Raw genomic sequence first — 24,170 nt, 5'->3', positions numbered from 1 at the left:
ATTGTAATATATCAGATGATTATATTCTGATAAACCACTTGTGAAATTTATAAAATATAATTTTCACTGAAGCCGGACTATATCTGAATGCGGATGAAAAGTGAACCATAACTAAACGGAATAACAGGCAGAAATAAATGCTGTCATACGTAAATTTTGCTTCTTTAGGAAAAGAAAGTCGATGCCACCATACATCATGTTAAAAATGTAACAAAATTAGAGAAATTTAACAGAACTATATTTCAAAACTGATGCTGTGACATCATGATGTGATGACGTCACAAAGGAGAATGCGCGACGTAACGCGGCAAAATCAGTAAAAAATACTTAAAATCACTTAAAAAGCATGAAATAAAAAGAAAATTTATTTGTTTTACATATAAGATTGAAATATATTTCATTTGTGAACACCAGCTATTATATTTTCACTCGTGGCTACGCCACTCTTGAAAATATTGCATCTGGTGTTCACTCAGTGAAATTATATTTCAATCTTACATGCAAAACAAACAAATATCCTCTATTTACAAGTTATATGGCGGTATTTAAATGGTTGATTGCAATATATATTAACAAACAACTGTTTATATAGCGCCATATATCCTGTCAAAAATCTTTATAACTATTAATATGAATTTGTCAACATTTTTTCTCTTGAAAGAAAAATTTAAAAGAATTTGTGCAGTAAGCATTGTTAATTGCAAGCACTGGTAAAGATGTCTTCTTTTATTTTAATTATTTTCATTGACCTGAATGGGGAATATTGCTAATGTAATATGAATTTCTGTTAAAGCAAATTTTGAATTTACAAGATTACAAATTGCTGATGCAATCTTTTAGTAAGGAAGGGTCTACAACTTTTGAATATATATGAATATATATATCCAGCTTAACTTGTTATGTAATTTAAAAAAGGGATACTTTAAACATACTGTATATAACTGCAAGTCATGTTTTGGTTTCACAGAATAAAAGGAGTAGTAATTAAGAATGAGTGAAAGAAGTTATTAAGAAGTATAAAACTAAAACTATGTGTCATTTTTGACAGGTCGTAGACCAGTGAGTAATGCAGGGTATGGGAGTTCACAGTCTATTCCTACTTCTGGGCTTGGCAGTAGTGGTTCACCAGTCAGAGGTCCAAGTCCACAAGTTCGACAAGCTGCCGCCCGGACCCAACAAGCTCCTAGAGCACCAGCACGATCACAAAGCCCTGCTCAAAGAGGCGCAAGCCCCAGGAGGGCTGAGAGTCCTCTTCGTAAGACTGGTTCCAGTGTGGACTATACAAGCACCCAGTGGGACTCTGATGATGAAGAAGACGAGACTGAATCTGAAGAGGAACCAGTCTTTGCATCACGAAGACCAGTTGCAGTGATGCAAGCTAAACCCGGGTCTGTACCTCCTGCTCCATCAAGACCAGGCTTTCCAACACCTCAATCTCGTCAGCAGCAACAACAACAACCGTCTCCTGCACCCAGACAACAAGTGAAAACTGTCATTTCCAAGCCTTTAAATGATGATGATGAAGATGATGATGATTGGTTGGATTCTGACAGGTATTGACTTAATTTTTTTTTTTTTGATACTTTGCTTTTTAATTTGTTAAATTATGCGTAATACAGGTTTGTATTGTTGTATTGCACAAACAAAACCATAGTGTTTTAAAGTGACATAATACCGGTTTTTTCATTGTCAAGTTGAGTTGAATTGACTATATATATCAAAAGTTTGACTGTTATAATGGTGATTAAACAAAGGTTGTTACTTTAATTTGTTTTCGGATAAAATATAAATCTGCCTAAAATATGAAAAGACTACCCAACTCTTTTTATAAATTGAATGTTACAGGCAAATTCAGATGGATATTACAAAAAAATCCTTTGGCCATGTATTCCCATTGATAGGCATAATGTCACTTTAAAGTACACCACTTGATATAAGAGACATTGTTTATTTGTTCTGTTAGAGTTAAGCCCCTTTTGTAATTTGACAAAATAATCTTAGCTTTTATTTACAAAATGAATCAGAGACTATAATAAAACAGCTTCAATTAAAAGACTTAGTCTCTATTTTAAAATGATCATTTTCCTGGCCAAAATGAAATAAGAACTGTTGCGAAACGGTATACTGTGTAAAAGGGAAGAAACTTTTGTTTGTGAACTGAAGCTATGCATGTAAAAATGAATTCTTAGAAGTATTTTTGCAGGTAGTTCCTTTTATTTGATATCTAATTCTAACAAAAATTTGTTTACAGTGAATTGGATGTTTCCCCAAGCAAACCCTCGGGTAGTGTGACCAAAACCCCTCAGCCAAAGGGACAAAAAGTTGCTGAGCTGTCCAGATCGATAGAAATGCAGCTAGCAGTAAGTCCTCTTATCATTTCTTAAACATAAAAAACATTTTAATATAATAAAATTAAGTAGATGAAAATTGAAAAGCCTGGCATTATATTATTGTTATGTTATTGTGATGCCTGTATTTCCTGTAGTTTTTAATGTTATTAAAACAGAACTTTTTGTTAAGAATTTGCAAGGTAATAAGTCTATTTGTATTCTTATTAGGGAAGAAAAGGCGGAGCTAAACCTGTAGGTGGAGTTGATACCATGGGCAACAAGAAGAAAGCAGTGGAAGATATATTGGTGAGTTTCTCTACTTTTTATTATTACATTGTGTTATGAAAGTTTCCTGTCAGGCACTGCTCAAAATGTTTTCATATATTTCATTTGATATTGAGTATTTTCTCTAAATAGCTCTTGTTGATAGCTGCCCCATTTTGCTTTCTTTATTTCTGAAATAGAAGAGTAACATCCTCCTACGCTGCCTAACATGATTGGCTTTAAAGTAACTCTGACCTACGTTTTGAATTTAGATTTGGAGATAGGCATGAGCATGATATATTCATAAGTGATGTTTTCATGCTTACTGGTAGAGGTAGACAAGAAGTTGTTTTTCAATGCATTATTTCAGACATGAGCTGGTACCTGAGTAGAACCCCTTACCCTTTATCACCTATGATTTATCTGGAAAGGTTCCCTAAATGAAAGAGTTTTTCAACCCTGGCAGGGTTTGAATCTACAACCTTAAAAAATTAGCAAATGATTAAATATAACTTGCAAAATACATATGTAGAGACACTGAATACAGGTTCTTGGTGTAAAGTTGATTTTCTGTGTTTAAACAGTAATTTACTATGTCAGGTTATGATGAAATATTTATATTTCAGGAATTTAACTCAGACTCGGACTGGGATGTTTCTCCTGTAGAAGATGATGAACCATCAAGACCTAAATCAAGGTAGAAATAATTTATCATTATTTTACTACAAATTATTCCTGTTCAAATTAGTTCAACCTATCCTAGAGATAGTTCCTATGCTATCAGACCCTTGTATGTTTATCATCCTCAGTGATGGTCTGTTAGAAGAGTACCTGTCGTAAATGGAGGAAATTACTGTATGGATCTTCCTTATTTGGTGTTCCAAACTAAAGAATAACACTAAGGCTTGTCTGTCAGGAAAGTATGATTGGGTCGAGTATAATTACAATGTGTACATTGAAAGCTTAGTGATTCATAGAAGAAGCTCTTAAGAGTTGTGCATTGTTCTCATTGAAAGTTGTATATTGTTCTAATTGCTGAAAGAAGAATAGGCTCCCATGTCACCTATTTAACTGAACGATAATTGAAGTATATGGTAAATAAAACACAAAAAAAAATCTTTTTGCTGATTTAATAATGCATGGAGAGGCACTGTTATTCTTCCTTCACAAGTAAATCTTAAAAGTCAGTGAGGTGCCCATGATCTCAAAAGTTAACATACAACAATAAAACTGTTGAATTTTATCTGATTTACTGTCTCATGATAATGATATACTTGTATGTATATATGAGAAATGAAAATTTAAAACAATGCACACTTTCACAAATTGATTCAATATGTTTATGTATAAGTGACAATTCACTATATTATTGTGTGTTAAAATGAATGATTATTTGGTTTCAAATACCATGATCCCGTCATGATATGTGCTGACATACATTAAGTTATTTGTCTCTGAAAACAGTACATGCAAGTATGTTTTAAATTCAATTTCCAAAATTTGAACCAAACTACATTTGTCTGAAAGTTGATGAATTTTGTGATAACAACATACATAAACAGACCCATTTTCATTTAAGCTCACTCCATAGAGATGTGAACTTTGACTTTGATATTGATACACGTATACTATGGTGCCGTCTAAAGTAAGACTGGTAACTGTACCATTACTATTGTCCGATACATACAAAATATCACTTCTCTGATTAAAAGCCAAACCAATTGGAACTTGGAACACCAAGGGTGAACTCCCAACTAATTCCTTTATGAGCTGTCCAGACATGTCAATAATTTTGACAGATCCTGATAGAGTGTGGCAATAAGTGACAATAAAGCTTTTCTTAAAGTATTGGATGCCATGGCAATCCTTCCCAGCATCTATTTTCTGTTTTTCTTTGATTTGTCCTTCTGGGGTAACATCAAAGACAGTTATAACACCGTCATCTGGGAACGTAACTGCAACTTCCCTCTGAGATATTTTTGTAATGTCGGCAGGTTTTGATTTCAATTTCAAGCTAGAGATGACTTGTTGTTGTGTCCTGCCTAGATTAAGCATTGTTATAGAATCACCCTGAAGAAGTAATATATTGTCATACATCATACACATACTTCCTGGATATCGTGAAAGACCTGTATCAAATGAATATAGAAACTTTACATTTTTCTTTGTATCTGACTTTATTTCTTCAAGCATGCCTAATTCTGTATGCTGTTTAACATCCTGGAGGAATGGTGCTTCCTTGAAACGATAATTTTGAATTGTTTTAACTTTTTCAAACTCTTGAAGCCTAGTGTGTACTTTTTTAGTGGTTAACTTTGCTTTTTGTAATGCTACAAATAGTTGACATCTTTGACTCAAGTTCTTCTTTGTGGTTAGACTTAATTTTGCCTTCTCAAGGTCATTTGTCAGGTGTGTGACCTCATTTGAGACAATATCAAATCCTTGTTGTTGTTCAGTATATTTGGTTTCTATTTTCCTCTCCATTTCTATCTCGTTTTTATTCAACCAGTCACGAATCTCTTGGCATTTTGTTTTTACCTCCTCTTTAGCGGAATCTTTTAACTTCTTACTTTTGTCCTGATTAATTTTACATTTTTCTCCCCGTTCTGCAAGTAAAACAGACTGATTATGAATGGTTTCATTTACATCTAAGAAGACTTTACTATGTTCTATATTTTCAACAATGTCTGGAATAAAATCCACTGTTTCACAGTGCCTATGTCCCTTTATGATACACACAGAACAGCAAAGTTTGTCACATGACTGGCAGAAATATTCGAAGACCCTGTCAGTATGTGAAAGACACCTGTCTACACAGATGTCCTTGACATTTCCAGACGTTTTGCTTTCTTGCACACTATCTTTATCTACTAGCACATGATGTTGGGAAACTTGGAATGTCTTGTGAATATTAAAACAACTAGAGCATAAATGTTCATCACAGTCCACACAGAATCCTTCTGCAATTTTATACTTGTTATTACGTTGACAAGGATCACAAAATATCTCTTTGTCCATACCTCTGCTTTTGTCTGTATTATCTACTTCTGCTTTTGCCTGTAACATCCTTACTTTGCCTTTTTCAGTAGCATCCATAGGTTTGCTTTTTTTGGTAGGATCTGTACTTTTGTCTTTTTCTGTGGCATCAGCTGTCTTCTCAAAGTCATCTGAACTAATATTAACTGCAGCATCTGTACTTTTTTCATTAAAAGATGTCATTTTTGTTGATATTTGCTGTAGCCTAAAGTCTCACTGTACCTTAGCCTTTTTTCAATGGCAATATCTTCCTGTTTAAAGTTTTCAGAGCTGATACATACTGAAAAGTTTACACTTATAAACTGTTTTTGTTCCTCCAAAATATAAACTTTATCAGTATATGATATCCTTTAAACTGCTAATCCTTTATCAGATAGTGCATAACTTTGTAAAGTTTGAAAGATAAATGTGAAATTCTAAACTGCTATGTGATCATTATGAAGAGATATGACAGTTTACTTGTTTTGTCAGCGCATGACTACTTTATCTACTTGTTTATCTGCATACAGGTACAATATTTTAGTGCTGTTGGGACACTAGCATTCATTTTAGTTGATCGAAATATATAATATACATGCATATGTTGTTAAACTGCAAAACATATAAGTTAAAAGGCAGACTTATCTGCAAGTTTGTAGCTAGATAAAATGTAGTTTTAAGCATATTGACGTTGGATGGGTTATTGCCTCCCTTTTTTTTAATTTTTTTTTTTTTATTGTTCATGCAAAATTGTACATTCAGGGAACCATATTTTCCAAACATTTTGTTTGTTTTTCAGACCTCAGGGACAAGCTAGAACGACGGGCCATGTAGATGCCTCAGTTTCCTCTAATACATACGGAACCAGTCTGTGGGGATCTTCATCAAAAGGTTTGTAAAACCAGTCAACATCTCTTATATTGAGTAAACTCTTTCAATGTAATCAGTGCTCTCCCTTTTTAGCTCACCTGTCACAAAGTGACAGGGTGAGCTTTTGTGATCGCTTTTTGTCCGGCGTCCGTCCATCGTCCGTCCGTCGTCCGTCCGTCGTCCGTAAACTTTTACTTTAAATGACATCTCCTCATAAACCACTTGGCCAATTTCATCCAAACTTCACAGGAATGTTCCTTTGGTGTTCACCTTTAAAAATTGTTCAAAGAATTTAATTCCATGCAGAACTCTGGTTGCCATGGCAACCGAAAGAAAAAACTTAAAAATATCTTCTTTTAAAAAACCCTAAGAGCTAGAGCTTAGATATTTGACATGAAACATCTTCTAGTGAGTGTCTACCAAGTTTGTTCAAATAAAAGCCCTGGGGTCAAAATTGGCCCCGCCCACGGGGGTCATTGATTTTCCCTATATGCATATAGTAAAAACTTAAAAAATCTTCTTTTAAAGAACCCAAAGAGCTAGAGCTAAGATATTTAGCATGAAATATGTTCTAATGAGTGTCTACCAAGTTTGTTCAAATAAAAGCCCTGGGTCAAAACTGGCCCGCCCCAGGGGTGTCATTGTTTTTAACTATATGTGTATAGTAAACACTTAAAAAAATCTTCTTTAAAAAAGCCCAATGAGCTAGAGCTTAGATGTTTAAGATGAAACATCTTCTTATGGGTGTCTACCAAGTTTGTTCAAATAAAAGCCCTGGGGTCAAAATTGGCCCCGCCCCAGGGGGTCATTGATTTTCCCTATATGCATATAGTAAAAACTTCAAAAATCTTCTTTTAAAGAACTCAAAGAGCTAGAGCTAAGATATTTAGCATCAAACATGTTCTAATAGGTGTTTACCAAGTTTGTTCAAATAAAAGCCCTGGGGTCAAAATTGGCCCCTCGCCGGGGGTCATTGATTTTCCTTATATGTGTATAGCAAAAACTTAAAAAAAAATTCTTTGAAAAAAACCAAATAGCTAAAGTTTAGATATTAAGCATGAAACATCTTCTAGTGAGTGTCTACAAAGTTTGTTCAAATAAAAGCCTGGGGGTCAAAATTGGCCCCTCCCCGGGGGTCATTGATTTTCCTTATATGTGTATAGCAAAAACTTAAAATCTTCTTTGAAAAAACCCAAATAGCTAGAGTTTAGATATTAAGCATGAAACATCTTCTAGCGAGTGTCTTCAAAGTTTGTTCAAATAAAAGCCCTGGGGTCAAAACTGGCCCCGCCCCAGGGGTGTCATGTTTTTAACTATATGTGTATTATAAGTAAAAACTTAAGATATCTTCTTTTAAAAAGCCCAATGAGCTAGAGCTTAGATGTTTAGCATGAAACATCTTCTTATGGGTGGGGGGCTATATACAGGTGAGCGACCTCAGGGCCATCATGGCCCTCTTGTTGATATTTACTGCCATATTAATAATTATATTCTTTGCAATTTCTTCACTCCAAACGAGTGTAAATTCTATAAGTAAATTTTCTGCTAAATAGGGGTGCACATTTTCATAACTTTTTTGCAAAATGTGTGTCAATCTTTGTCAATAACTACTTGCAAATTTGGTGTACACATATTAGTTTCTTCTTGCAAGACTGATGTACTCACTTCTGCCTCTAGTGGCATATACTCATACATTTCATCTCACTGCATTGAAATTTTGTCCAATCTCATATACATGAAAACTACATTTTGTATCAAAACCAAAGTCTGCTTTGGTTTCTAATCTAAGCTGGTTCCCCACCCCTTATCTGTATTATAAAGCTGGGTAGTGGGTACCAGTACAGAAATGATCATATCACTCATTTTCTGTTGCATGCTATAGTATAAATATTACAGTAAAGGAAATGTTATTGTCCCATATAATGTTAGACATGTATATAAGACCATTTACTGAAACATCATATAAAATACCTATCATATGAGGCTTCTATTTTATATATGTTGCCTGTTTTTTATATTTTTTTTATAGATTTCATGTAGCTTGAAAGATTCCTGTTTTGAAAAAATTGATAAAATTGTTGTTTTTTTCAATTTTTATTTAAAGTCAACATTTTTGTCACTTCTTTATCATATAGACCCTATGAAATCAGCATTTTTGCTAAACATGTTTATGTCAGAATCATAATTTTGAGTGGAAAACTCATATCATTCCTGGAACAAAAAAAGCACAATTTTTTTGTTAAACAAGAAATATTATCCATTCTTGTGGGATCATTTGCGTTTTAAATATATGTTGGAAATTGTTGTGTCTAGCAAAGTAGACATTGTTCAGGTCCTTAATGCATTAAATCTGAAAATTTTGTTATTGTTTTCTAATACAATGTACTTGAATTGTCTGTTTACACAAAACTTTTGACTCATATAATATACAATGTCAATTTTACAAACAATTTTATATATTAGGGTCCTATACCCACTGAAGTTTAGAGTAAGTACTTTAGCACTAGATTTTATATTGTTATTAGAGATGTATTATTTCGCTTGTAGATGTGTTCTTTTGCTAAGTATTAGCCATTTTAAGCTCACCCTGTAGTGAGAATTATGAATTTAATAATATTTTGGTAAATATTTTGTCCCATTTTGTGTACCTGAGATAGCTCTAGTTATAAAAAAATAAAGAAAAAAGAGCATTTGTCTGAAATAAGTGTCTAGAGTTTCCAATTTTCTGATAAAATCCTAAAATTCATTCAGGTAGTTCATAAACAAAATCTTGAATGACTGATTTAATGTTTTTCATTATTTGTTTGAACTTTCAAAATTGAAAGAGTAACGTCACTTTATCTAAGAATCAGAAAAATTTATTTGTAGATAATTATTTACTTATAGAAGAATATCATAAACATATTCAATGTGCTTTTATATGCTTTATGTTAACTGCATGTAGCCTATTATAAAATTTCCAGTATGGGACCTGTCAGATCATGTTGTTAAAAATTAAGAATTTGAATTATCTCCCCTTGACTAAAGTACTAATCAAGTACTAATGAAAATAAAAGACTTCATCTTGATTTCCTGTACAGAACTTGAAATAATAGTTTAAAAAAGTACAATTTAGGGACATTTATAGTAATTTCATTATTATATATTTTGCATAGATTCACTTTCTGCTTATGAGTGTGAGTATAGTTTAGACTGTATACATATTTAAATATTAAACCTAACTTTAGAGGCATCATGCTGTTGACTGTATTTCAATTATCTCACTTACAAGGCATCATGCTGTAACACCGTAAATCAATTAATTTTCTTACAAGGCATCATGTTGTAGACTGTAAATCAATTAATTTTCTTATAAGGCATCATGCTGTAGACTGTAAATCAATTAATGTTTTACTTACAAGGCATCATGCTGTATACTGTAAAGCATCATCAATTAATTTTTTTCTTACAAGGCATCATACTTTATACTGTAAATCAATTAATTTTTCTTACAAGGCATCATGCTGTAGACTCTAGATCAATTAATTTTTCTTACAAGGCATCATGCTGTAGACTGTAAATCAATTAAATTTCTTATAAGGCATCATGCTGTAGACTGTAAATCAATTAATTTTTCTTACAAGGCATCATACTTTATACTGTAAATCAATTAATTTTTCTTACAAGGCATCATGCTGTATACTAGATCAATTAATTTTTCTGACTTACTTATTGTTAATTAAAACTGAATAAATGTTATCATTAAAGCATGCATTTTTAAAATTTTGTGTAAGAACATGTCTATTAAGAAAAATACTAACAAGTGCATTTAATTGTTAGTTTTTTTTTGTTTTTTTCCAAATTTTTTAAAATCTTGAAATAACCTGATTCAATTATTCCCAAAAAAGACCTTTATTGCGGATGAAAGGCTGGGTCAAGATTTAACTCGAAAATCAATAGTATTTAAGTTTAAGTCTGTTGATTTTTTTTATCTGACAAATAAAAACAGGGACACCTTGTGGCATATCTTAAACAAAACAATTACGTATTACATAATTATATGTGCAAGGAAAATTCAATATTATTTTTAAGTTGATTCTTTTTCATTATTGTTAAGCCAAATTTTGTTCTGATTATTTTTTTGTCAAATAAAGAATTAGTCATGATATTTAGAATGGAAAGGTCCTTAATTATTAATTTTTTTTTTTTCATTCAAATTTTAAATACCCCATGCAGTTACTAGCACATAGAACCATTTCAGAGAATCACCATATAATGCACTTGTAGCTAGAAATACAGCATGTACCTTTAGCTTGAAGATTTAGCATTTAGCTTTAGTATTTAGTTTTAGCTTGCAGCTTTGTAGTTTATCATTATATTTCTCCTATGGTATAACTTACCACCTAAAATCCAACCAAACTTTTTTATTACTGTCAACATATATTACAATTAAATCTTATCTGTTTAAGTGTTCTACATTCTTATATCATATTAGGGTTTCAAACTTCATATAAAATCAGTGAATCTTATACATATTATTTTATTCTTTGCATTATGTTTTGTGATTCTTACTTGAAATACAGATATTTTAAATGTCATAGCTGTCTGTTTTGTTCTTTACATCCCTTTGATAAACTGTAGCTATTGGATTTTACTATTTTTATTTGTCCTTACAAGACAGCACTATTTTCCTATACTGCTTAAGAACTGCACAATTGTGAGAGAAAACATATATACATCATGGTATGAAACCACTATAGATTTTGTATTAAAACACTATTAATGTTTCCTATATTTGCAATTGTAATGATAGTCTCCAATTTTTGTGTGTTTTCAGGACCGGCAGGGATGGGACAAGGTGCTAATGTACGACGGTCTGACAGCACTCATAGTAGAAACTCTTTCGTGTCAGTCTCTGACATCAGTGACGATGAAGATCTTGATCTGGAAAACATTTAGATATTTCATAACCAGTTTGTAAACATCATAGCATGTGATTGGTTAATTAAGATTAACCCTTTCACTGCCATAGGGACGGCTTAAGCCGTCCCTGTTATTTTCGGCGTATTTGCCATATGGACGGCATTAGCCGTTTCTTTAATAATCATAATAATAATAATGAATTAATAATAATAATAAAAATAATAATAAATATAAAGAAAATTATACCATCGACAATAATTATTATTATACTAGCATATTTGGAAACATATATAATTATAATAATACTAATAACAAATAATAATAATTATTATATTAATTAATAATATAGTAATTTCTTAGAAAACCCTCTGGCAAATAGGTGATTAATAAAACAATAACCCTCTGGCAGCGAAAGGGTTAAGATTTTTTAAATTAACAAATAGTAATAACTGTTTGATGATCATATGTTTATACCAGTTTAATAACCAAAGCATTTTATTGGTTAATTGAAATTTTGAATTGACCAATAGAAGTTGATATTCTATGTATATAAGAAAGGGAATAAGAATGGACAAAGATAATTTGATTGATAAACAGATATGAAGAAATATGTATTGTGAAAGCTCATCGTTACTGTGAAAACTTCAACTCTGCATGACTTAAAGATAAAAGACGGTGTTATGATAAAAAAATAATACATGCATGTACATATCAATTCAAAACAGGAGTGTTAATTATGACTTACTTAGCAGTTATGTTTCATATAAACAACTAGACAGTACAAGTGGTTGGCCTCTGTACTGGAATTTCTTAAGTCTTTGTTATTGATATTTTAAGATATTGTTATAGATAATAATGTTTTTTGTATACAAGTGTTTTGTGATGTCTTTGTAAAGTGTGCTGTTAAAATGATGTTAAGATGTTAACATTTTAGCTATTTACATTCTAGCTTTATCTCTGATTTTAAAAGACCTTTTAAGCTTTAATAATTATTTTTATCATTGTATGCCTGTCTATAGCATATATGATTCTTATTTATAAAAGCAGTGTTTTAAGTTTATTGAAGTCTGATGTTAAGATGTTAACATTTTAGCTATTTACATTTTAAACATTATTTATTATGCAATGTTTGAAGTTTATTAAAGTCTGAAGTGAAAGTATAACTAGAAAACTTTAATCAGCAAAGAAGTGTGATACATTAAGAAGTGTTGTAGTGTTTTGATCTGATTTTAAGAAGATGTGAAACAAAATATTAGTTATTTTTAAATCAATCATTTTGATAATTTATTTTTCTGACATAAAATTTTCAAACTCTCATATATTGTAATGACAAACTTGAGTGTGCTTTGTTTCTGTGATATATAGTGAAAACATGCAACAAAAGTGCATTTTTAACTTATTTTTATGATTTTTTTGTGCATTTAATAAATACATTTCTTTCCATTTGTATATGCTATTCATAATGTTTCACTGGAATTTTCAGCTAATTCCTATCTATAAAATCTTAATTTGAATTTTGTTGCAGTACATTAAATTCATTGAGATTTAGTTTATTTAGGCGTTTTTCATGGCCCTGATGAAATTAAATAGGACACATTATTATAATCTACCTCTATTGAGGTGTCTGTATTTTGAGTTTTGTAAATTGAACTTTTTTTGTCAACTTCTATACAAGTTTATTGCTCTAGCATTGGATTGGCTGATTCAAAATTAAAATTTGACCAATGGAAGTGGTCCTTTGCAGTCTGGTCTTTTGATTTTATTCCTTTATATTTCTACATAATCTATTGGCAAATATTCTTTTTAAATGTAGCCCTATTTTAATACTCTTAGCTTTTTTTTCTCTTCAGTTTATACCATATAAAAATCTCAAATAATTAAAAACCGTCCCTTGATGATAATACTGTTAAACATATCTTATTAGTTAGTAAAGTATTTTTTTATAATAAGGTGTACTTTGCAAACTCATTAATGGATTAAAATCTCTATATTGTTGTGTTATTGATTGTTGTGTTAACTGCCTATGACTTACATATCACTATCATATGCATTATTTGAAATACCGTCCAGAAAGGTGTTTTTTTTAACCTGTAAGAAATTACTTAAGAATGTTGATCTGTGTTGTTATATTATGCTGGTTTGGCATGTTTGTTTAATACATTATTAATTGTAAAATAGCTTTATGTCATTGTCAGTCTGCTTTAATAAAGCAGAAAGTTTAAACATCTCATTTTACTTATTCATTTGATTGCCTCTTATGAAAAGCCTAAAAAAGGCCTAAAATCAGTTTTTTTTTATAATTTGTCACTTTATGATGTGAAAATAGCATTTTACATAAACAAATGATCTTTTAATGTAAAGGGCCTAAAATTGTATATTAATTTTTAATAATGTTCAAAAGCAATGTTGTATTTTGCTTTTAAAAATAATGCCGAAGTCTTTTAATGATGAAGTTTTGTATATTAAAATTGCCTTTAGAGAAATCTGTGACTTTGTCAGCTGACTTATACAGTTTGCAGATATTGTGAAAAATTCATGTGCATGTTTAATTAAGTCTTTTATTGTTGTGGAAAAAAACCACTGTAATAACATAATGTTCTTTAAAAAGTAAAAGAAAAATAATTGTTTGTTTTTGAATATTGTTTTAGGTTATGATTATATTTATTTCATGTGATTACTTTTATTTTCATGTGCTATTCAGTTTTAATTTTTTAGTTTCTGTTGTGTTTTCTTCCTTTATTTTTGTTTTGTTTCTGTCATAATTTATTGCTTTTATTTTAGTTTTGTGTCGTTATATTTTATGATAAATTTTGTTTTGTAAATAGTTAATGTGTATTGATGAATATTTATAGCCAGTTATATGTAAAATATAATGTTTACATATATCAATGTATTAGATTTTAGGATGATATTTTGTAGAATCATCTCATGTACCAGTATTTCTATTAGTTGGTTAAGAAGTGTGCTTTTTCTTAAAATACATGTAGTTTAATAAAAAGAAATAAAATACAAAGAAACATGATTTTAACTGAACTTATCATTAAAATGTATTATTAGAATAAAATGATTTTATGGTTTTATTTTCAAATCTTGAATATCCAAGTAAAGTTTCACTTGAGATATTGGCCAATAACAGGTTTTGTCTGGTCTGCAAAGCTTTTAGTACAACCTACGGCTTGACTCTTGTTCTTATGGTAATTTGGTTGTGGACAAGTTTGTCTGTATATCCACAGTGTTTTATCTTTCATTATCATTTTGGTTTAGTGTTGTAGAGAAGTTTACAGTCATTTGAGAAGAACATGGTAGATATGGTACCATGTCAAGTGAAGCTCGATACGCATAATGCACATGTGTATATTATACTGCCACATTACAAATAAATGAGTCGGGGATTACTGAAGTTTATGCATCTCTTAGCTCCAGCAAGTAGGGTGTTGCTTTAAGCTTGTAACACCCCAAGGTTACAAATATCACCTCTCCTGTTTTGGCTTAGTATGAGCTAAATTGTGTTGGTGTGCTGTAAAACCATTTGGCTGGAAAAAATACTTATGTTTATATATTAAGTTAAAAATCATGCATTGATGTAAGGCAAAACAAATCAGTGGTGTTGATGTTTTTTCCAAGCATTTATGTTGGCACAGATGTTTCTAATCAGGGTGTTTTTGTTGGCTTTAACTTGAAAAACGTCTGAATTTAAAGCTTATTGTTTTGTCCTGGTTTCTCAAGGCAAAACACATTCCAGTATTTTCTTTTATTTTAACATTAAATTGTTGGAAAAAAATGTTTTGTTTATATATTTGCATTATTTAATAATATAGTTGTGCCATAAACTTTTCTAAATACTTCAAAATATTTTGAAATTTTTATAGGAAATCATTATTTTTTATATTCCTGACCCCTTGTTCTCAAATGTTATTCTCTTGAAAAATGCCTTTATAAGAGTAGGTATGGTTATGAAATTTTCAGTAATGCAAACATTTCTTTTGTCAGAGTTTATTTCTATACATAAAATGTTATGAGATTGTTCAAGTCACAAGTGTAATTTTCCAGATCACAAGTGAAATAATACTGCACCTATCAAGTAGGAAGAATAATTGATGTATACAGTTCACCCTCTGCACAATGAATCTTTGTAGAGCTTAAACCTCTGAACAACAAGCATACCAAATCTTCTCAAAGTTAAACTGCACAATTAAATTCTGACATCTTTAGAGCAACACAATTCTCAACAACAACAAAAATCTTAAATTTAGTTTCCCAAAAAGTGTTGCTCTCAAAGGTTGTACTATTTCATTTTAAGGCTTTAGAATTTTTAGTATTTCATTTATTTGTTAACTATTTTCTCACTGAATAAAGGAAGAAAGAGTTTAATGTATTTTTATATGTAGAAATATAGATATACAAGTAGCATATTTAGCACTGTTAGTAAAATTGTAGAATTATATATGTGATATTCAACCTAATAAAATACTTTAAAACATTGCCTTGCTGATACTTGTTTGTGTTACTCACAAAAATCACGAACATGAACTTTGAAGGTTTGTGAGTAAATATTTTGAATATACTCAGTGCAACTAGCTCTTACAGACGGTTGGTTGTTCTACTTGTGAATAGCAGACTATCACATTGCTAATTACATCATTCATGACATCACCTAAGGCATTTATATAAAATGTCTGTTGATATCCCCTTTAATTGTTTACATTTTTTGAAAAATATTTGATTGCCTTCCATTTGGTGAGTAATAAATCAGCCATTTATTTCAATGGGCATTTTAAAGTTTAAACTACATGTACATTAAAAAATGTGGATTTATGTGCAAACAAATAAATCACACAATAAATCACTAACACCTATCAGTATAACATACAAATATTTTGGTAGTCCCGTGATATTACCACACACATGATAATCACTCTCAGGTAAAAAATCAATATCAAGACACAAGTTGGGTTTACATAGCGCCTTTTCCAGGAGACCCTGGTGTAGTAAAATGCCAACATGTACATTAATAGCTTATTGTTTTTGTAGAAGAAGCTCTTTAGAGTTGTGAATTGTTCTAATTGCATCAAAGAAGATGCTGGCTCCTATGTCACCTATTTAACTGTAAGATAATTGAAGTATATCGTAAATAAAACACCGAAAAAAAAAATTGCTTTTGTCATAATGCATGGAGAGGGGCCCGTTTTTTCCTTCACAAAAGAAACTTAAAAAGTCAAATGGGGGCCCATGATCCAAATGTTTACATACAAAAACAAAACTGTTGGGTTTTTTCTGATTTAAATGTCTCTTTTTTTAATGAATACTTTATATGAGAAAAGAAAATTTAAAAAAAATGCACACTTTCACAAAAATTTATTCAAAATGTTTATAAAAAATGACAATTACTATATTATTGTGTTTAAAATGAAAGATTATTTTGGGTTTTAAATACCATGATCCCCTCATGATATGTGCTGACATACATTAAGTTATTTGTCTCTGAAAACAGTACATGCAAGTATGTTTTAAATTCAATTTCCAAAATTTGAACCAAACTACATTTGTCTGAAAGTTGGTGAATTTCCTTTAGACAACAAGCACATACATAAACAGACCCATTTTCATCTAAGCTCACTCCATAGAGATATAAAGGTTGACATTTATACACATTTATTATGGTGCTGTCTAAAGTAAGACTGGTAACCGTATCATCACTATTGTCCGATACATACAAAATACCACTTCTCTGATTTAGAGCCAAACCAATTGGAAGTTGGAACACCAATGGTGAGCTCCCAACTAATTCTTTTATGAGGTGTCCAGACATGTCAATAATTTTGATAGATCCTGATAGAGTGTGGCAATAAGTGACTATAAAGCTCTTCTTAAAGTATTGGATGCCATGGCAATCCCTCCCAGCATCTATTTTCTGTTTTTCTTTGATTTGTCCTTCAGGGGTAACATCAAAGATAGTTATAACACCGTCATCTGGGAACGTAACTGCAACTTCCCTCTGAGATATTTTTGTAATGTCAGCAGGTGTTGAATTCAATTTCAATTCAGAAAGGATTTGTTGTTGTGTCCTGCCTGGATCAAGCATCATTATAGAATAATTCTGAAGAAGTAATATATTGTCATACATCATACACATTCTTCCTGGATTCCCTTCAAGACCTGTATCAAATGAATATAGAAACTTTATATTTTTCTTTGTATCTGACTTTATTTCTTCAAGCATGCCTAATTCTGTATGCTTTTTAACATCTTGGAGGAATGGTGCTTCCTTGAAACGATAATTTTGAATTGTTTTAATTTTTTCTAACTCTTGTAGCCTTGTGTATACTTTTTTAGTGGTTAACTTTGCTTTTTGTAATGCTACAAATAGTTGACATCTTTGACTCGAGTTTTTCTTTGTGGTTAGACTTAATTTGGCCTTCTCAAGGTCATTTGTCAGGTGTGTGACCTCATTTGAGACCATGTCAAATCTTTGTTGTTGTTCAGTATATTTGGTTTCTATTTTCCTCTCCATTTCTATCTCGTTTTTATTCAACCAGTCACGAATCTCTTGGCATTTTGTTTTTACATCCTCTTTAGCGGAATCTTTTAACTTCTTACGTTTGTCCTGATTAATTTTACATTTTTCGCCTTGTTCTGCAAGTAAAACAGACTGATTATGAATTGTTTCATTTACATCTAGGAAGACTTTACTATGTTCTATATTTTCAACAATGTCTGGAATAAAATCCACTGTTTCACAGTGCCTATGTCCCTTTATGATACACACAGAACAGCAAAGTTTGTCACATGACTGGCAGAAATATTCTATGACCCTGTCAGTATGTGAAAGACACCTGTCAACACATATGTCCTTGACATTTCCAGTTTGGTTCTCTTGCACACTATTTTTATCTACTAGCACATGATGTTGTAAAACTCGGAATGTCTTGTGAATATTAAAACAACTAGAGCATAAATGTTCATCACAGTCCACACAGAATCCTTCTGCAATTTTATACTTGTTATTACGTTGACAAGGATCACAAAATATCTCTTTGTCCATACCTTGGCTTTTTTCTGTATTATCTACTTCTGCTTTTGCCTGTAGTATCCTTACTTTGCCTTTTTCAGTAGCATCCATAGGTTTGCTTTTTTCGGTAGGATCTGTACTTTTGTTGTTTTCTGTGGCATCAGCTGACTTCTCAAAGTCATCTGAACTAATATTTACTGCAGCATCTGTACTCTTTTCATTATAAGTCGTCATTTTTTGTTGAAATTTGCTAATAGCCTAAAGTCTAGCTGTACCTTAGCCTTTTTTCAATGGCAATGTCTTCCTGTTTAAAGTTTATCAAGGCTGATTCATACTGCAAAGTTTACACTTTTCACCACACGTTACTTCAAACGTTAAACTTTATCAGTATATGATATCCTTTAAACTGGTAAACCTTTATCAGAAAGTGCTTAACTGTGTAAAGTTTTAAAGATAAATGTGAAATTCTAAACTGCTATATGATCATTATGAAGAAATATGACAGTTTACTTGTTTTGTCAGAGCATAACTACTTTATCTACTTGTTTATCTGCATACAGGTACAATATTTAAGTGCTGAGACACTGGCATTTATTTCAGTTGATCAATAATTTGTAAAACTTGAATATTGTAATAGTTATGTTGTAAACCTGCCAAACATTTAAGTTGAAAGGCAGACTTATCTGTTTGCAAGTTTGTAGCTAGATAAAATGTAGATTTAAGCATATTGACGTTGGTTGGGTTATTGTCTCCTGCCATAATTTATTTTTTATTATTGATGCAAAATTGTGCATTTAGGGTACCATATTTTTCGGACAATAAGTACACTGCACTGTTTATGCATCACCCTTTCAAATTTACTTTCTCAGACATAAAAACAATCATATAGGTGAGCTTTTTAGCTCATCTGTCACAAAGTGACAGGGTGAGCTTTTGTGATCGCTTTTCGTCCGTCGTCCGTCCGTCCGCTGTCCGTCCGTCGTCCGTAAACTTTTACTTTAAATGACATCTCCTCATAAACCGCTGAGCCAATTTCATCCAAACTTCACAGGAATGTTCCTTTGGTGGTCACCTTTAAAAATTGTTCAAAGAATTCAATTCCATGCAAAACTCTGGTTGCCATGGCAACCGATAGAAAAAACTTAAAATATCTTCTTTTAAAAAACCCAAAGAGGTAGAGCTAAGATATTTGGCATGAAACATCTTCTAGTGAATGTCTACAAAATTTGTTCAAATAAAAGCCCTGGGGTCAAAATTGGCCCCGCCCCGGGGGTCATTGATTTTCCATATGTGCATATAGTAAAAACTTTAAAAAATCTTCTTTTAAAGAACCCAAAGAGCTAGAGCTAAGATATTTAGCATGAAACATGTTCTAATGGGTGTCTACCAAGTTTGTTCAAATAAAAGCCCTGGGGTCAAAATTGGCCCCGCCCCAGGGGGTCATTGATTTTCCCTATATATGTAGTAAAAACTTATAAAATCTTCTTTTAGAGAACCAAAGAGCTAGAGCTAAGATATATAGCATGAAACATCTTCTAATGGGTGTCTTCCAAGTTTGTTCAAATAACCGGGGGTCATTGATTTTCCCTATATGCATATAGTAAAAACTTTAAAAAATCTTCTTTTAAAGAACCCAAAGAGCTAGAGCTAAGATATTTAGCATGAAACATGTTCTAATGGGTGTCTACCAAATTTGTTCAAATAAAAGCCCTGGGGTCAAAATTGGCCCCGCCCCGGGGGTCATTGATTTTCATTATATGTGTATAGCAAAAACTTAAAAAAAATCTTCTTTGAAAAAAACCAAATAGCTAGAGTTTAGATATTAAGCATGAAACATCTTCCAGTTAGTGTCTACAAAGTCTTTTCAAATAAAAGCCCTAGGGTCAAAATTGGCCCTGCCCCGGGGGACATTGATTTTCCTTGTATGTGTATAGCAAAAAGTTAAAAATCTTTTTTGAAAAAACCCAAATAGCTAAACTTTTTTTAAAAAACTCAACGAGCTAGACCTTAGATGTTTAGCATGAAACATCTTCTTATGAGTGTTTACCACGTTTGTTCAAATAAAATCCCTGGGGCGCTCTGGGGGCCTATATACAGGTGAGCGACTTCAGGGCCATCATGGCCCACTTGTTTCAGATTCTTACCAGTTTCTTCAAAATTGTTCATTTCTATTGCACAATACTGTAATGTAACAGTCATTGGGGGTGTACATATATTGGTTTTCCAATCTATCATGTTACAGGTCTATTCATATTCACATAGAACCCATCAAAAATAAAAACTTATGTTTTGTTTGATTTCAGACCTCAGGGACAAGCTAGAACGACGGGTCATGTAGATGCCTCAGTTTCCTCTAATACATATGGAACCAGTCTATGGGGATCTTCATCAAAAGGTTTGTAAAACCAGTCAACATCTCTTATATTAAGTAAACTTTTTCAACGTAATCAGTGATCTCCCTTTTTGATATTTACTCTCATTTTATATTCTATTTGCAATTTCTTCACTCAAAACGAGTGTAAATTCTATAGGTAAATTTTCTGCTAAATAGGGGTGCACATTTTGATAACTTTTTGCAAAATGTGTGACAATCTTTGTTAAAAACTTTTGCAAAATTGGTGTACACATATTAAGTTACTTCTTGCAAGACTGATGTACTCACTTTTGGCTAAAGTGGCATATACTCATACATTTCATCTCACTGCATTCTGCAATATTGTCCCATATCCTAAACATGAAATCTACATCTTTATCAAAATCAAAGTCTGCATTGGCATGTGATTTAAGTTGGTTCCCCACCCCATATCTGTATTATAAAGCAGGGTAGTGGGTACCAGTACAGAAATGATCATATGTCTCATTTTCTCTTGCATGCCTGTAGTATACATACCAGTAAATGAAATGTTATTGTCCCATATAATGTTATATATAAGACCATGTAAGACCAACTTATACTGAAACATCATATAAAATACCTGTCATATGAGGCTTCTATTTTATTTACTTTGCCTGTTTTATTATACATGTATATTTTTTATAGATTTTATGTAGCTTAAAAGATTTCTGTTTAAAAAGTTGATACAATTGTTTTTTTGGTTTTTTTTCTCAATATTTATTTAAAGTCAACATTTTTGTAAAGAGATTTTGGACTCTTCATTATCATATAGTCTTTATGGAATCAACTTTTTTGATATAACAGAATCATAATTTTGAGTGGAAAACTCATTCCTGAAAACAAAAACCATTTTTTCTGTCAAAAAAGGTACTATTATCCATTCATGTGGGATCAATTGCATTTTAAATATACATTGGAAATTATTGTTCAGGTCCTTAATGCATTAAATCTGAAAATTTTGTTATTGTTTTCTAATACAATGTACTTGAATTGTCTGGTTACACAAAACTTTTGACTCTTATAATATACAATGTCAATTTTACAAACAATTATATATATTAGGGTCCTATACCCACTGAAGTTTAGAGTAAGTACTTTAGCACTAGATTTTATATTGTAATTAGAGATGTATTATTTTGCTTGTAGATGTGTTCTTTTGCTAAGTACAGTTGACTCTCGTTATCTCGAAGTCATCGGGACCGTCTTAAAAATATCGAGATAACGAAATGTCGAGATAAACATATTAGGGTTTGAATAAGGCAGTAACTGATTTTTACAAAGGACATGTGCATACCTTATGTCAAATAAACTATGATATCCCATGTCTAGTTTTCATAGGCCTAGTCAATATTTAACAAAGTAACATAAGCGTTTTTTTACCAGCGGAAATACGGGTTTCTGTGATAAAAACACATAGTGAGGTTTACTCAGTAATACACCAATATAGTGAAAACATTGTTTTCAGGGTGGTTGATCCGGATATCCTCCCGGGTTGTTTATCGGGTCTTTCTCGATGTTGTTTGACGACTGATTGATTTGGTGGTGATGTTGTGAAACAATGTTGCAACGATAGCGTTTCTATACTTTGACTATTTCATTTACATAAATTGATACAGTGTTCAAATATTTATAAAGAACGTAAAATTCACTCATTTTGGACATAAGTCAATCAACACGCTAAATAGATTAACTTTTATAAAAACAGGTAAACATGTTACAAACATAATCATCATTATGACACGCGCTATTGAGCATTATCGTCTAGTTTGTGTTTTTCACACATCTGAAGGGAACAGACGAAAGAAAATTATTAGTCGAGATAAACAAAGGATAATAGTGTGAAAATAACTGTTGGGGCTGAAATTGTACATCGAGATACTGAAAATATCGAAATAAAAATATCGAGATAAACAAATATTTCCAATATAGATAAAGAAGGAAGAAAATCGGGACTTTAAATTTTTTTATCGAGATAACGAAATATCGAGAAATGCGAAGTTGAGATAACGATAGTTGACTGCATAAGCCATTTTAAGCTCACCCTGTGGTGAGAATTGTAAATTAAATAATATTTTGGTAAATATTTTTTCCTTTATGTGTGTACCTGAGAAAGCTCTAGAAGAATTAAAAAAAAAGAAACTAGAAAGAGCTTTTATCTGGAATAACTTTCTAACTTTCTGATAAAATCCTTAAATCAAGTCAGCTTGTTTATAAAAACCTTAAATGTCTATGACTGTCTATGACTTTAATGCGTTTCATTTTTTTTTGTTTGAACTTCCAAAATTGAAAGGGTAACATCACTTTATCTAAGAATCAGAAAAGTTTTATAAAATAAATTTGTAGATAAATATTTAGTTATAGAAGAATATCATAAACATATTCAATGTACTTTTATATGCTTGATGTTTATACCAATGTTTTCACTATCATCCATCATCATCAATGAAAATTTTGTTTTCTGACTTAGCGAGGTTTCAATAAAATGGTCTAGACCTCTGGCCCTTATTTAGTTTATACTAATTTATTTTAGTTCAATTGTGGTAGAAACTATAAGCTTATTGAAACAGTCTGGAATCCGTTCCTGGAACCAACAAGTAATAAGCAATGAGTGTAAAGTTTCTTGCTCACAGAAACAATGGGGTTTGAACCCAAGCAGCCAGCAATCCTTATATAACAAGTCTGAAGTGTTAACCACTTGGCCTCGCCCTTATTTATCAACATAAAATATTAAGACTTAGGGTTAAAGAGGGAACTTTGTGGTCGAGTTAACATCAATTTTTTCGACTTTCAATCATTTACCCTTCCCAGTCTCATCTTAAGACTTAGGTTTCTTACATGTGAGAAATCTATCTAGCTAGTTTACAAAATGTGAGTAAATTTTCTGATTTAACTGAGGTCCTAATGCTTAAAGTGAAAAAATATGTTTGCAAAGAAAACAGTGTAAAGTCAGGTCAGCCAGCACAGACAAGACATCTTAAATAACTGATGGAATGTTCTTATTAAGTATGGACAAGTTCATTATGAGGGAAATAATGAAAGACAACTGTACTGAGTTTCTACAACTGCATGTAGCCTGTTATAAAATTTCCAGTATGGGACCTGTCAGATCATGTGGTTAAAAATTAAGACTTTGAATTACCTCCCCTTGACTAGAATACTAATCAAGTTTATGTCTGAAACAATAATGAATATAAAAGACTTCATTTTGATTTCCTGTACAGAACTTGAAATAATAGCTTAAAAAGTACAATTTAGGGACATTTATAGTTATTTCATTATATATTTTGCATAGATTCACTTTCTGCTTATGAGTGTGAGTATAGTTTAGATTGTATATATATATAAAAATATTAAACCTAACTTTAGAGGTATCATGCTGTAGACT

General features: G+C 31.4%; 2 protein-coding genes across 7 annotated transcripts in view; one reads left to right on the top strand and one right to left on the bottom strand.

The window, feature by feature from the left end:
• LOC132721337 (cilium assembly protein DZIP1L-like) overlaps positions 1–21,873 on the top strand; it is a 34,992-nt gene extending 13,119 nt beyond the window's left edge. For 2 of the 6 annotated variants that reach the window (XM_060705624.1, XM_060705629.1), the window contains 6 exons: positions 1,049–1,553; positions 2,252–2,360; positions 2,559–2,636; positions 3,221–3,291; positions 6,409–6,500; positions 11,296–13,531. In XM_060705624.1, the coding sequence (XP_060561607.1) occupies positions 1,049–1,553; positions 2,252–2,360; positions 2,559–2,636; positions 3,221–3,291; positions 6,409–6,500; positions 11,296–11,417 (977 nt within the window). In that variant the 3' untranslated portion in view covers positions 11,418–13,531. Of the gene's footprint in view, positions 1–1,048; positions 1,554–2,251; positions 2,361–2,558; positions 2,637–3,220; positions 3,292–6,408; positions 6,501–8,942; positions 8,968–9,634; positions 9,656–11,295; positions 13,532–20,693; positions 20,786–21,847 lie in introns of those variants that run through there. The other 4 variants (XM_060705627.1, XM_060705625.1, XM_060705626.1 and 1 more) reach the window with 4 other exon arrangements.
• On the bottom strand, positions 16,807–18,705 carry LOC132721335 (uncharacterized; the record flags this gene model as incomplete). The annotated part of the gene is made up of 1 exon (XM_060705622.1): positions 16,807–18,705. A coding segment is annotated over exon 1 (1,818 nt), but the record flags the coding sequence as incomplete, so codon positions are not given.
• Positions 21,874–24,170: the final 2,297 nt, after the last annotated feature.

The sequence above is a fragment of the Ruditapes philippinarum genome, unplaced genomic scaffold, assembly GCF_026571515.1.
Source record: "Ruditapes philippinarum isolate M1 unplaced genomic scaffold, ASM2657151v2 ctg2762_1_1_1_1, whole genome shotgun sequence".
Taxonomy (NCBI): Eukaryota; Metazoa; Mollusca; class Bivalvia; order Venerida; family Veneridae; genus Ruditapes; species Ruditapes philippinarum.
This window is presented reverse-complemented; position numbering and strand designations above follow the sequence as displayed.